This window comes from Muscardinus avellanarius (genome assembly GCF_963383645.1).
Source record: "Muscardinus avellanarius genome assembly, chromosome: 7".
NCBI lineage: Eukaryota > Metazoa > Chordata > Mammalia > Rodentia > Gliridae > Muscardinus > Muscardinus avellanarius.
Window position 1 is genome coordinate 70,493,896 of NC_137793.1, and position 14,032 is coordinate 70,507,927.

At 40.7% G+C, this 14,032-nt stretch overlaps 1 protein-coding gene across 1 annotated transcript in view; it reads left to right on the forward strand.

The window, feature by feature from the left end:
* SLC30A10 (solute carrier family 30 member 10) overlaps positions 1–14,032 on the forward strand; it is a gene marked incomplete at both ends in the record, with an annotated part of 45,144 nt that continues 31,112 nt past the window's right edge. The window contains one exon of the mRNA XM_080699063.1: positions 1–451. Coding sequence (XP_080555189.1) covers positions 1–451 — 451 coding nt within the window. The remainder of the gene's footprint in view (positions 452–14,032) is intronic.

The following is a 14,032-nucleotide window of genomic DNA, read 5'->3' on the forward strand; positions in this document are numbered from 1 at the left end:
ATGGGGCGATACTCGGGAAGAAGCTGCCGTTTAATCCTCATGTGTGTGGTCAGCTGCCTCCTTTTTGTGATGGAGCTGGTGATCGCCCACATAGGCAACTCCCTCTCCTTGGCCTCCGACGCCTTTGCCATCCTTTCCCACTTTTTGTCCATGATCGTAGGATTGTTCGGCGTGAGGGCCAGCAGCATAAGACAGCACAGGAAGAGCACATTCGGCTTTCTTCGGGCAGATGTTGTGGGAGCATTTGGCAACTCCATTTTTGCTGTGGCCCTGATGTTCAGCATTCTGGTTGAAGCCATCAAGAGGTATATCACTCCCCAGAAGACAGAGGAGCCCCTGCTGGTTCTTAGCGCTGGAGTTATCGGGCTGTTCTTGAATATTCTTAACTATGTCATCTTCCTGGACTGCTGTTACTGCACAGCACCCTCGCCTCACGGAGACACTGAAACAGGTAAATAGCTCTTCGGACTGCAGTAGCTAACTTGCGAGAGTCCTGGCAGGTGCTGTCTCCAGGGGCCTCTGGCACCAATCTCTGGAGAATCCCTGTCTTTTGGGTGGGCTCCTTGTCTCCGTGACTTTATAATCGGTCTTTCTCAGAGGAGTTGCCTTCAGTCTGAAACTACTCGTAAATGGAGTGGAAGCAGTTCACTTTGTTTGGAACGGGAGAAAATCTTCTTTAAGTTTAACTCACAGAGAAGGAAAAAGCACTTGATACAGATAAGAAAGAAAGTGCTAACCACTGCCACAGGGGAAGCAATGTGAATGACAGTGGACGTGGCGCTGCAAGCAGTCATCCTGAAGTGACTCACTTTTGTTTATTTAGATGTAAGATGGTTATGTTTGAATTTAAAAATAATAGCTTAATGTCTCCATGAAATATGTTCAGTTAATGCAGGTCACAAAGACCAAAGTATCAGACAGTTAGATAGCCTGATGAATTCTTAGGTTTATATTCAAGGAATGCTGCATGAAATGGGGAGAGAAAAAATAAAAAGATGGAGACAGTTCAGTAAATTTAGCTCTTTTATGAACAGAAATATTTGCACTTATTTTTATAGCATCTTTTCTATTTAGAGAAAGGAAAATGATTCGCCCATGTATCTCTAGGAGAGAAGTAGAAGTGGTACCAAGTATATACATTTATCACAAGGTTGAATTGAATGCTGGAAGAAAACAGTAAATATAAAAGATGCTTTTTATTAGATGGACCCATCTTTTCTGAATTTATTGCATGAAAGGTATTTTTAAAGATGATGTATATACATATATACACATACATATACATATATATTTATGTATGGAGAGAAGGAGAAAGAGAAGCACACACACACACCAGGAGTGGTGGCACATGCTCATAATCCTAGTGCTTGGGAAGCAGAGACAGGAGGATCACAGGTTTGAGGACAGCCTCAGCAACTTAGTGAGAACCTATTTTATAAAATAAAAAATAAAATAGGGCTGAGGGTGTGACTCAAAGGTAAGATGCCCCTGGATTCAATCCCTGATACAGAAAAACACAAAACAACATAAAAAATGTGTGTGTGTATGTATGTGTGTATGTAGGTATATGTATACTTACGTATGTGTGTACAAAAGTGTGTGATATATATCATATATATCATATATATGATATATATATATATATATATATATATATATATATACTTTTTATTTTGGGACAGTGTCTCACCAAGTTGCATGGCTAACCTCAAATTTGTGATTCTCCTGCCTTAGCCTCTTGAATTGCAGGGATTTCAGACATATGCCACTATGGCTTGCTAAATTTTCATTCTGTATTGTAGTTTTCCATCTTTGCTACCATTATAAATTATGACCGTCGATCTATTCTCTTACCCTTTCTCTGTATTAATTGGTGGACTGTATGTTATACCTATGTGCTAACTATAAATAGAAACAAACAAAAAAGAGACCCTATATCTTTATTTAGTTTAATGAATCACTTAGCTAGGGCCTCATTTTTTTTGGGGGGGGGTGCTCGAGATTGAACCCAGGGGTATTCTATCTCTGAGCTACACCTCCAGCCCTATTTTTTATTCTTTCTTTTGAAACAGAATCTCATTAAGTTGTTGGGGGCCTCACTAAGTAGCTGAGGGCTGTCCGGGAAACTGAGATCCTCCTGTCTCAGCTTCCTAAGTTTTGGTATTACTAGTGTGCGCCACCATGCAAATAATTTTAAATGGTTAATGTTGATAATGAAAGTGTCACAATTACTGAACCTACCATTGTGTCTTTAGTTGTCCCCTCCAATTCTAGTTTTACCTTTATTCCTGAAATACGGTATCTACCTGCATATAACAAAAGCATTTTAGGCAAAAGTCCCACTCTAACAAACATGGAAACTAGTATATAACTGTAGTTATAATTTAGGACTAATTTTAGTCTTAATTATCATGGAACTGATAATTAAACAAGGGAACTGGCAAGTAACTGTAGTCTCAGACTAATCTCAGTCCTAATTATCAGCTCTTGTTTGGGAAGTGTTGCTTTCTAATGTTTCTGTCATGTTAAGATAACAACAAGAGGCATAAAAACAATACTTCTCAAGCTGGGTGTGGTGGCGCAGTACACACTTGTAATCCCAGTACTTGGGAGGCTGAGACAGGAGGATCGCAGGTTTGTGGCCAGCCTCAGCAACTTAATGAGGTCCTCGGCAACTTTGTGAGACCCTGTTTCAAAATAAAAACAAAATAGAGCTAGGGATGAGGCTCAGAGGTAGAATGCTTCTGGGTTCAGATTCCAGAACCAATATAGATAGATAGATAGATAGATAGATAGATAGATAGATAGATAGATAGATAGCAGAACCCCCTGTGCTCTTGACCTGTACTGGGCCAGATCCAATTCCCTTGCTGCATATCAGCCTTTATTTTAAGTTGAAGGTAATTTCATGCAGTTCACTTTTCCAGCATGGTAGCCTCTACTCTATTTTGCATCTTTTTCTGTCTAAGATAGGTTAGGCTTTATACCATTTATACTATTTATAAATAATAAATGTATATCTAAAACATCTATTGATCAAATGCTGCTGATTAGTTGCTTGCCCAGGCTCTTAGAGAGAGGACAGGGCTCTCCCACAGGCAATACTGCAAACACTGGGCTGCAAGCAAATTCTTTCTTTCTTTCTTTCTTTCTTTCTTTCTTTCTTTCTTTCTTCCTTCCTTCCTTCCTTCCTTCCTTCCTTCCTTCCTTCCTTCCTTTCCTTCTTCCTTCCTTCCTTCCTTTCTTTCTTTCTTTCTTTCTTTCTTTCTTTCTTTCTTTCTTTCTTTTTTTTCTTTTATTTTTTTGTGGTACTAGGGATGGAACCCAGGGGCATTTTGCCTCGGAACGACACCATCAGCCCTACTTTTTTATTCTTTATTTTGAAACTGGGTCTCACTGAGTTGTAAAGGGCCTCATTAAGTAGCTGAGGCTGTCCTTGAACTGCAATCCTCCTGTCTCAGCCTCTAAATGCTGGGATTACAAGCGTGTGCCACCACGCCTGGCTGGATTTCTTTTTCTCTTTCTTTCTTTCTTTCTTTCTTTCTTTCTTTCTTTCTTTCTTTCTTTCTTTCTTTCTTTCTTTCTGTGGTACTGATAATTCCCTTCTACCTCTGGGCTACACTCCCAGACCTATTTTATACTTTTTTAAATTTGGAAACAGGTCACTAAAGCCAGCACAGCTGGCTTCTCGGCTGGCTTCGAACCTGAACCTGTGCGATCCTCCGGTCTCCGCCTCCCGGGTGGGTGGGTGGGGGGGGATTACAAGCGTGCGCCACCATGCCTGGCTGGATTTCTTTTTCTTATAGAGGAAATGTTATCCCAAGACAAGCAAAGTAGGCAAGGCTCTGAGGGTTTTAGGCAAGGCATGATGGAATTCGCTGCTTCTCCTTCAGGGGCACATTCTATGGAGTTTTACAACAGAGGAAGCTGTGCAACTTTCCAACTGGAAAGGCAGAGCTTTCTAGGTGCGCGTTGCCTATATTCTCTCTCCTTCAAGTTCCAACGCAGGACTGGGATGATGGGCACAGTCACCATCAGATCATTTTAAGGAACGTGATGCTTAATTCCCAGAGGCCATTCCTTCACAATCTGTCTATATTTAACACTATTGCTTTCCAAGGACTCAGTGGCAAAAATGCACTCACATATCACAGATCATGGTACCTATGCTACAGGTGATGCCTAACAAAGTCCCCATGAATCTCTTTCTGGGTGTTTCTAACCACTTACTCAACCCTTCACTCAGTTGTTGTCCATTAAAGGATCCTAGATCTGTTACAGGAGTGAGTAAGAAAGATTAAAGGAGCTGGACATGATGGTACATGCCTTTAATACCAGTGCTTAAAGGCTGAGACAGGAGGATCGCAGGCTCAAAGCCAGCTTCAGCAAACTAGTGAGACCTTGTTTCTAGATAAAAAATAAATAAATAAAATAGGGCTCAGGGTATAGCTTAGAGATAGAATGTGCCTGGGTTCAATATGTAGTCAGTCTCTCTCTCTCTCTCTCTCTCTCTCTCTCTCTCTCTCTCTCTCTCTCTCTCTCACACACACACACACACACACACACACACTTAAAAAAAGATTAAAGGAACACTGAAAAAATAGACATCATTTCTCATTTGTGAAATCAATTCTAGTGAAGAAAGAAAGAAAGGGAGAAAGAAGAAAAGAAAGGGAGGAAGGGAGAGAGAAAGAAGGAAAGGAAGGAAGGAAGGAAAAGGAAAGAAAAAAAAGAAGAAGGTAGAGACCAGAGGCTGTTTAGGCTGATATCTCTTGAATTGTAATACAAAAATGGGTGTGGTGGCACAGGTTTATAATCCTGGTACTTAGAAGGCTGAGGTTTGCAGGTTTGTGGCCAGCTACTTAGGCCCTCCACAACTTAGTGATACTCTGTTTCAAATAAAAATAAAGCATTTTAAAAAATAGGGCTGGAGGCTGGATGTGGTGGTGCATGCCTGTAATTCTAGTACTTGAAAGCTGAGACAGGGGGACCGCAGGTTCGAGGACAGCCTCAGCAAGAAGTGAGACTCTCATCAACCTAGTGACACCTTATTTCCAATAAAAAATAAAATAGGACTGGGTATATTTTGAAGGTAGAATGGCTCTGGTTTCAATCTTCAGCAACACACACACACACACACACACACACACACACACACACACACAAATAGGGCTGGAGGTGTAACTTGGCGATTGAATGCCCCTGGGTTCAAGCCTCAGTTACACACACACACACACACACACACACACACACACACACACAAAGAGTATTGGCATTTCAGAGTTGTCAGGCACTGTGAGACTATAGAAAGAATAATTATACTCCATATGATATACATTTGGAGAATTATGTTTCGCAAAATAATTAACTAGAAAGAACACTTGCTATTTCCATATTTTAGTTAAGAAAACAGGTTCAGAGACAAATTCACTAACATAGTTAATAGTAGAGTACAAAGAAATTATATTAAGTCTAGGTCCTTAATTAAAGACCTTACTCTTGTTGGCCCAAACAAAGAAAAAGAAATATGGCAGTGAAGAGTTATTTGATGATAACCACAAAAGAACATATTAAAAATTACAAATGAATATACTATAAATTGAATCCTAATGTTAGTAGGTAAGTGATCTCCAAAACGTTACTTAAATTTCTCAAACCCTAGCCCCTTTATCTGTGAAGTGAGAAATCTCTACCTAATAAAGGCGTTGTGAGGATGAAAGCACATCACCTGTGTATAGTGCTTGGTGGCACTTTTCATACACTGAACACTCAACGAATGGTGCCAGTTGTGGATACAGCTGGTAGCGATTGTCCAAGGGCTGAAGGGCTGAAGGGGAAGAATGAGATGATAGTAAGATCCCTCTCTGGACGAGCCCCTCACTCTATTCACAGTCATGAACTGGCAGCCCACCTACCTTATCCATGGCAAACATTCTTATAATTATTTATCATTTATCATATTCTGGTGAGTTAAAAACATTTGTTATCTTCAACTTCATCTCTATCTTGGAAATAAGTCTAGTATATGGTCTACATTTGCATTCTTTTAATACATGACATATTAACATAATATTTCCATTAATGCAGTTTAAATATATCATTTTAATAAATTAAGATTTAAAAAATAGCTTTTTTCGCTTAGTGTGGTACTAGGGATTGTTGATCCAGATCCATTTGTCCATGCAAGATGTGTCTAAGTGATGATGGGTTAGTAGCACCTCCAGTACAGGGAACCAGAAAAGGCACGGAGCAAATAGTTGAAAATACGTGTTCTGCATCCTCTTCCCTCATTCATCATGTTTTACATTGGGGAAGACAATTGACCACTTTGAGCCTCAACTCAGGTATCATTATACCTATTTCTTTAAGCCTCCCACCATGGTGGTGGGTGCCTGTGGTCTCAGCTCCTCTGGAGACTGTGGCAGGAGGATTATTCATGCTCAAAAGTTCAAGAACAGCCTGGGCAACATAGTCAGACAGAGACAGAAAGAAAGAGTCCTTATTCTCTTCTTTTGCTAAATAATAATACCTTCATGATACGTTATTTTTCAAAGTCCTCTCATAAATGTTAGCACCCTCATAAAGTTTTCAACATAGCATTATGTAGAAGGGTATTATTTAGCTGGTCAATGTGGCGAAGACCTACAATCCCAGTACTTGGGAGGCAGAGACAGGAGGATTGCAGTGAGCCATTTGCCCTCCGCACTCTGCAATGTAGTGTGAGCCTCAGCAACTTAGTGAGATCCTGTTCAAATAAAAAATAAAATGCTGGGGCTGTAGCTCGAAGGTAGAACACGCTTGAGTTCAATCCCTAGTACCACACCAAGGGAAAAAGGCTATTATTTTTATATTTATTTATTTATTTATTTATTTATTTTTGGTGGTACTTGAGATGGAACCCAGGGGCCTTCTACCTCCGGGCTACACTCCCAGACCTATTTTATATTTTATTTGGAAACAGGGTCTCTTAAGCCAGCTGAGGCTGGCTTCGAACCTGCATGATCCTCCTGTCTCAGCCTCCCAAGCGTGGGGATTACAAGTGTGCGCCACCACGCCTGGCTCTTATTTTAATTTATTGAAGTGATATATTTATATTGCTTTAATGGGAATATTATATTAGTTCACCACACATTAAAATAATGCAAATGTAGGCCATATATACTAGATTCACCTCCAAGATATAGATGAAGAAGTTGAAGGTACCAATGTTTTATAACTGATCAGAAATTGATGTTAAAATTTGCCAGGAAGGGAGTAAAAGTAAACTTACTATTTCAAAGTCCTCTCATAAATGTTAGCACACTCATAAAGTTTTCAACATAGCATTATGTAGAAGGGTATTATTTAGCTGGTCAAAGTGGCGAAGACCTACAATCCCAGTACTTGGGAGGCAGAGACAGGAGGATTGCAGTGAGCCATCTGCCCTCCGCACTCTGCAATGTTTTAGTTTTCTTTTTATTTATTTATTTATTTATTTAGTTAGTTAGTTAGTTTTAGTTTTCTTTTTATTTTCTTTGTTTATTTGTTTGTCTGAGACAAGGTCTCAGTATGTCACCCAGGCTAGCCTCAAACTCCCAAGCTCTGGGGCTCCTTCTGCCTCAGCCTCCCAAGTAGCCAGGATTATAGGTTTGTGCCACTGTGCCAGACTTAATTTTCCTGCTGGTTAGATGCTTACACAATGTAATAGAAGAATATATTTGTTATTTTGCAGTTTCTTCTTGCTCTTTTGAGAGACACCATTTTGGTTTTTAAAACTCATTGTGTACAACTGTCTGATGCTATTTTTTTAACCAGCTGGTAGATGTTTTCTGAGGACTCAGCTGCAGCCTAAGGGGAGCAGTCCACAGGCTTCCCCTGCCTCATGATGTTGATGTGAACCCGCGTTGTCGTCATTTTTATGGGAGGCAATAATATCCAGAAATGCTTCGTCTTTAGAATATCTTCCAAAGTCCATGAAAGGGTATCTCAAGAGAACTACGAGGAAGTGATTTTTTTAAAATGAAATATATCCTTGTTCTTTATTTGCTGTGACAACTCTCAAAGGGTATCTATCATCCCCAGGAATGAATAGAGAAAAGATGAGCCTCAACTCTGCAGAGCACGAGAAGGGTGGGGCCTAGTTCCTTAGAGAACAGCATGGGAGTCAGACTGAGGGAGGAACTGGCTGGAGGAGCCCTGCTTGTGCAGGAGGGAGAAGGGGAGCCAGCAACCGGCTCTATGTCTGCTGAGCAGCATCAAATGGCATTATGTTGGGACTTTCAGTGGCAAATAAGATGACCTTTATGCATGAGTCTGTAAGAGAGAAATAAGGGGTAGTAGGTAGAGACAAAAATAATAGAATAAGAAAATAATTTTTGATGAAAATTGTATTGGAAGCTGGGTGTGGTGGCACACACTTGTAATCTCAGTATTTGGGAGGCTGATTTAGAAGGGTCACAGGTTTGTGGCCAGCCTCAGCTACTTAGTGAGGCCCTCTGCAACTTAGTGAGACCCTGTTTCAAAATAAAAGCATAAAAAATAGGGCTGGGGGTGTAGCTTGGGGAAGGTAGGATGCCTTTGGGTTCAATCCTAGTCAAAAAGCAAAAACTGTATTGGAAAATGTAGCTTGGATGGCATAATAGGCTTCTTAATAGTTTATCGACTTTATCTTTTATTCATCTCGTTGTGTTAGGGGGTTGAAATCCAGGAGGTCTCCCATGTTAGGCACGTGCTCTACCACTGATCAAACATACCATCCTCGTTCAGGCAGAGCTCAATGGCAGGAGCAGAGATGAGCTCAGGAACAGAAAACACATGTTCTCCACGGGCAGGCAATTTGAAGGGGAAAGCCCGGGGGAGCCAAGTGAGGCTTATCCTGTCCTTCAGAAACAAACTCACCAACAAGAGAAGACCTTCCCACACCAAGAGTGAGGTCTTACACAGAGTTGGGTGGGAGAGGGATGTCAGAAAGAGCCTTCCCTAGTGGAGGACCCACATGAAAACACAAGGCGAGGGAGGCAAGGCCTCCCCAGCACGGTGGCTCCCCATGAAGGACTAGACCAACAGTGTAGGGGCAATACTGCTGCGTTTCCATAGGCTTCTGCTCTCAAGAGCAACCACTGCTTCCCTTGGCTGTTTTCTTTGGGTCCGGTGTTTGGCCGTATCAATATCTGCCTGGTGACTGAAATGGGTGAGAAAAGCAGATATAGTAGTTAAGTTAACTCTGAGTTCTCACAGTTGTTTAATATTTTTCATCAGAGACTACAGAGTGACATGAAATATACCATTAAGATCATCTTTTTTTCTTTTTTCTTTTTTTTGATATACTGGGGATTGAACCCCGTGGTGTTCTTCCCCTGAATTAAATTCCAGTGCTATTTATTTATTTACTTATTTTGGTACTGAGGATGGAACCCAGGGGTACTCTACCTCTGAGTGACACCCTAAACCTATTCTGTTCTTTTATTTTGAAACAAGGTCTCAGAAGGCTGGCCGCAAACCTCAGATCCTCCTGTCTTAGCCTCCTAACTACTGGGATTACAAGTGTGCACCACCATGCCCGGATTATTTTTTATTTTAAGACAGGTCTTGAAAAGTTGCCGAGGGTCTCCTTTGGTTGCGGAGGCTCGCCTCGAACCTGTGATCCTCTTGTCTCAGCCTCACAAGTACTGGAATACAGGCATATAATACCCCCTTCCCCAGCTAGCATCGAGATATTCTAATAGTTCAAGGTTGGCAGTATAAAAATGCCTCTCATTTAAGCAATAAGAATACCTTCCTAATATAAAATTTATGAAGGAAAAATTAAAATTAAAAATTAAGTATGTTTGACCTTAGAAGTTAAGCCCCAAAAGAATAAAAATCCTTATTATTTTATTTTTTATTTGAAATGGTTTATTTTTTATAATGTAGAATCAAAATCCTTAATCATCAGAGGCTCAACCAGCTGAATGTGGTGTTATATGCCTGTAATTAAGGTTCCTTCAATAGTTTTAGCCTGATCTATTTTTCAGTAGAGTGGAAGCCATTTTTTTTCAAGCATTCAACCTTGCCTAAAGACCTTGCACACAGACTTTCATGTTTCACACTTTGTAAAGATCTTCCCTTTGCCTTTGCTATTCTTCAGTTTTGTTACAGTCTTTCTATGTATGAATTTCTTTTTCTTTTTTCTACCTGGGAACCATTGTGCTTCCTAAGTCGAAGCATTTATATCATTCATAAGTTTCAGAAGATTTTTAGATATTATCTGTTCTAGTTTTGTATCTTTCTGTCTTCTCCCTCTGTAGTCTAATTTGTGTTATATCTTGTTCTGTCTTTCATGTTTTATAACTTCTTTCATATTTTTTATCTGGGAATATCCTAGGTCATTCTAGTTGATTTTTCAGGTTGACTTTCATTTACTCCTTTTCTTTTTTTATTTTATTTTTTTGAGAAAGATTCTCACTATATTGCTTATGTAGCCCAGGCTGGCCCCAAATTCCTGATTCTCCTGCCTTAGTCTGTTGAGTAGCTGGGGTTATAGGTGTACACCACCATATACAGCTTCCTTTTTTTTTTTTTTTTTTTTTTTTGGTGTTCTTTAGTTTGTCCATTAGGGGGTTTAAGCTGTATATTGAAATAATTTTAGAATCACAGTAAGTTTCAAAGATAATTCAAAGAGCTAATGCACATTTATAGTTAGTTATATGCCATTGTATCACATGTGTAGATTTGTGTAACCATTGCTAATGTCAAGACACAGAATATTACCTTACCTCAAAGATGTTCCTCATGCTCCCCTACAGTCACATTTCCATTTGCTTCTGTTAGGTGTCTAAGGATATTACTAACTGGTCATGACTTCAAACATTCATTACTGAGGTTATCATTACTATCATTTTTATAGGCAGCATGGATTTTGACTGCATTCTCATATGAAGGACATATTGTAGCTTCAACTTCCCATGGGAGATAGTTTTCTCTCTATCCACAACCGAGGTTAAAATATTCAAGTTTCTGCCGGGCGTGGTGGCGCACACTTGTAATCCCCACACTTGGGAGGCTGAGACAGGAGGATTACGCAGGTTTGAAGCCAGCCTCTGCTACTTAGTGAGGCACTCAGCAACTTAGTGAGACCCTGTTTCCAAAAATATAAAATGGGTCTGGGAGTATAGCCCGGAGGTAGAAAGCCTCTGGGTTCCACCCCCAGTACCACCAAAAAAAAAAAAAAAAATAAATAAATAAAAACACATAAATAAAATAAAATATTCATGTTTCCTTCCTGTCTCCTTTGGGGCCATGGGCTCTTGTTTGTTTATTAAATTGTTTGTTTTGTTTCAATCTTTCACCAAGGTATCTGGCTTTATAAGGGGATCTTTAATAGGAATTACCATCTTGGATGAATCTAAATTTTGTCTCTTATGCTGTATATGGTCAATTAAGACAGATATCCTTAAGTCAGATTCTGGCTTTAGTTTACCTTTCTGGATTTTTACTTTTACTTCATTTTTGACCACTGGATTTTTTTTTTTTTTTTGGTGGTACTGGGGGTGGAACCCAAGGGCCTTCTACCTCCGGACTATACTCCCAGCCCTATTTTATATTTTATTTGGAAACAGGGTCTCACTAAGTTGCTAAGAGCCTCACTAAGTAGTTGAGACTGGCTTCGAACCTGTGCAATCCTCCTGTCTCAGCCTCCCAAGCACGAGGATTACAAGCATGCACCATCACGCCCAGCGACCACTGATTATTTTTAAAGCTTCCTTTCATATATATTTTTAAAGTTCTGAAAATTTGATAATATTACCCCACTCAGAGCACTTACAGGTGAACTTAGGTCCTCAGGCCCTCATTCCACTTAACAAGGAGCATGGCAGAGACTCACCAATGTCCAAGGAAAGGAGCCTTCCTGGTTGTTTCTTCCATGTTGGCAGCCAGCGTGTGCAGACCTGGCCAGGCCTAAGATCTGCGAAGTCTTTAGCTCCATTAGCAGAGCACTTGTCATAGAAGGTGTATTTTAGGTAGTTTACTGAGTTTTCCCTCTGCGCCCAACATGTGGGATCCTTTCCCAATGAATGATATTAGAAACATTTCCATTTACTTGCAGAGTTTCAATTTTGCAGTAACAACATCCTAATATTCAGACCCCCCCCCTTTTTGGCACTGAGGATTTAACCCAGGGATAGTCTACCTTTGAGCTAGAGCTCCAGCCTTTTCTTTTTCCTTTTAATTTTGAAACAGGATATTGCTAAGTTGCTGAGGGTCTTCTTGCTAAGTTGCTAAGGTTGGTCTTGAACCTGTGATCCTCCGTTTCAGCCTCTCAAGTAATTGGATTACAGGTGTGCATCCAACCAGATTCTGGATTTTATTTGTGGCATTTTCTCGAGGGGGAGGGGTGTTAGAAAGAGAGAGGAAGGAAGGAAGGAATTAGAGGCTAACTTAAGAATCAGATTAAACCATTAATGAGTGAGGCCCTCCACATCTTAGTGAGACCCTGTTTCAAATAAAGAGTAAAAAATATGAGTTAGGGGTGTAACTTGCAGTAGAATGCCCCTGGAATCAATCTCCAGTACCGCAAAGCAACAAAAATAACAGAGAAACTATTAATGATCCAACGAAGTCTTCCTGAGAGGTGAACACAGAAGGAAATAAAATACTAGAAGCATGTCTCAACCTTCAGAACAACAGATTTAGTAGTATAATATACTGAACCAAATTCAAGAACGAAGGAGAAAGGCAGGCAGGCAGGCGAGTGGTTTAACACAGTTACAGCTGGTCCCTTTCCTCCTCTCCCACATGGAAAACTGGGGTTTTTCTTGGACAGTCTTCCTTTACTTTGCCATTGTTTTCTGAGTCAGACATTTGTTTTTTAAACATTTTTTCCCCTCATCACAGTGAGAGAAATGAAGTCAATGTTTAAGGATCTGCCAAAAGCAACTGTTATTCAAACAAATCCTGTCAACTCTCACCTTTCTGAGTTGGGTAATCTCACTTGAAAGGCATTTTCCAATTAAAGAAAAAATCTACCCCAGGCCCGGACTCCAGCGGTCACTGTCCTGTCCAGATCCTCTTTATCGTGTCTTGTCCTCCCTGGTTCTGTCCTTAGATTCCTAACTCTACACACTGTTTTGCTTTGTAGTCCTTCTAATAAAAGCTTAACTTCTCTATGATAACCCTCTCTGGGCTTCTCCTGTTAAATAGTAGTTCCATTTTCTTTCTTTTTTTCTCTTTCTTGTTATTGGGGATTGAACCCAGGAAGGAGTATTCTACCTCTGAGCTACTCCCCAGGCCTTTTTATTGTTTATTTTGAAATGGGGTCTTGCTAAGTTGCTGAGGCTGGCTTTGAACCTGCAATCCTCCTGTCTCAGTGTCCCAATTACTGTGGTCATAGGCATGGGCCACCATGTCCGAATTGGTTTCAAATGTTATAGGTACTTTGTGTGGCCATCTCAATGCTCAGACAGTGTTTCTCTTCCATTTGCTATACAACAAACCACCCCAAATATAGTGGTGTGAAACCACAATCATTTCCTTACACTCAGGGACTCTGTGGGTTGGGATTTGGAAAGGACCCAGTGGGAATAGCCCATCTGCTTCTGCAATGTCTGCGGCCTCAGTTGGGAAGACTCAGAGGTTGGAGGTGGCTTAGGCAATGGAGCAGTCAGTGAAGGGTCCTTTGCTCACACATCTGGCCCATGGACCTGCAGTTCTCAGTGTCTAGAAGGGCTTGCCATACCTCCTACATATGAATTCTCCATGTGGTCTGGTTTTCTCACACTGGAGTGGCCTCGGGGCATTGCACATGGTAACTCAGGCTTCAAGAGTAAGAGTGTCCATCCAATGAGCTAGAAGCATCCCTGCCTTTTCTGACCCAAACTCAGAGTCTATGGACCATAGGCCAGATGGAAGGAGTGGCAAGCCACAGACCCCAGCTCTGGGAAAAAGGAGCACTAGGGCCATCTCAAGGGGGAACATGTAGAGTTGGGCATGGTGGCTTACTCCTATAATTCTAGGCAGGAAGATCATAGGTTCAAGGCCAGCCTCAGCAACTTATGGAGGCTCTCAGCAACCTGGG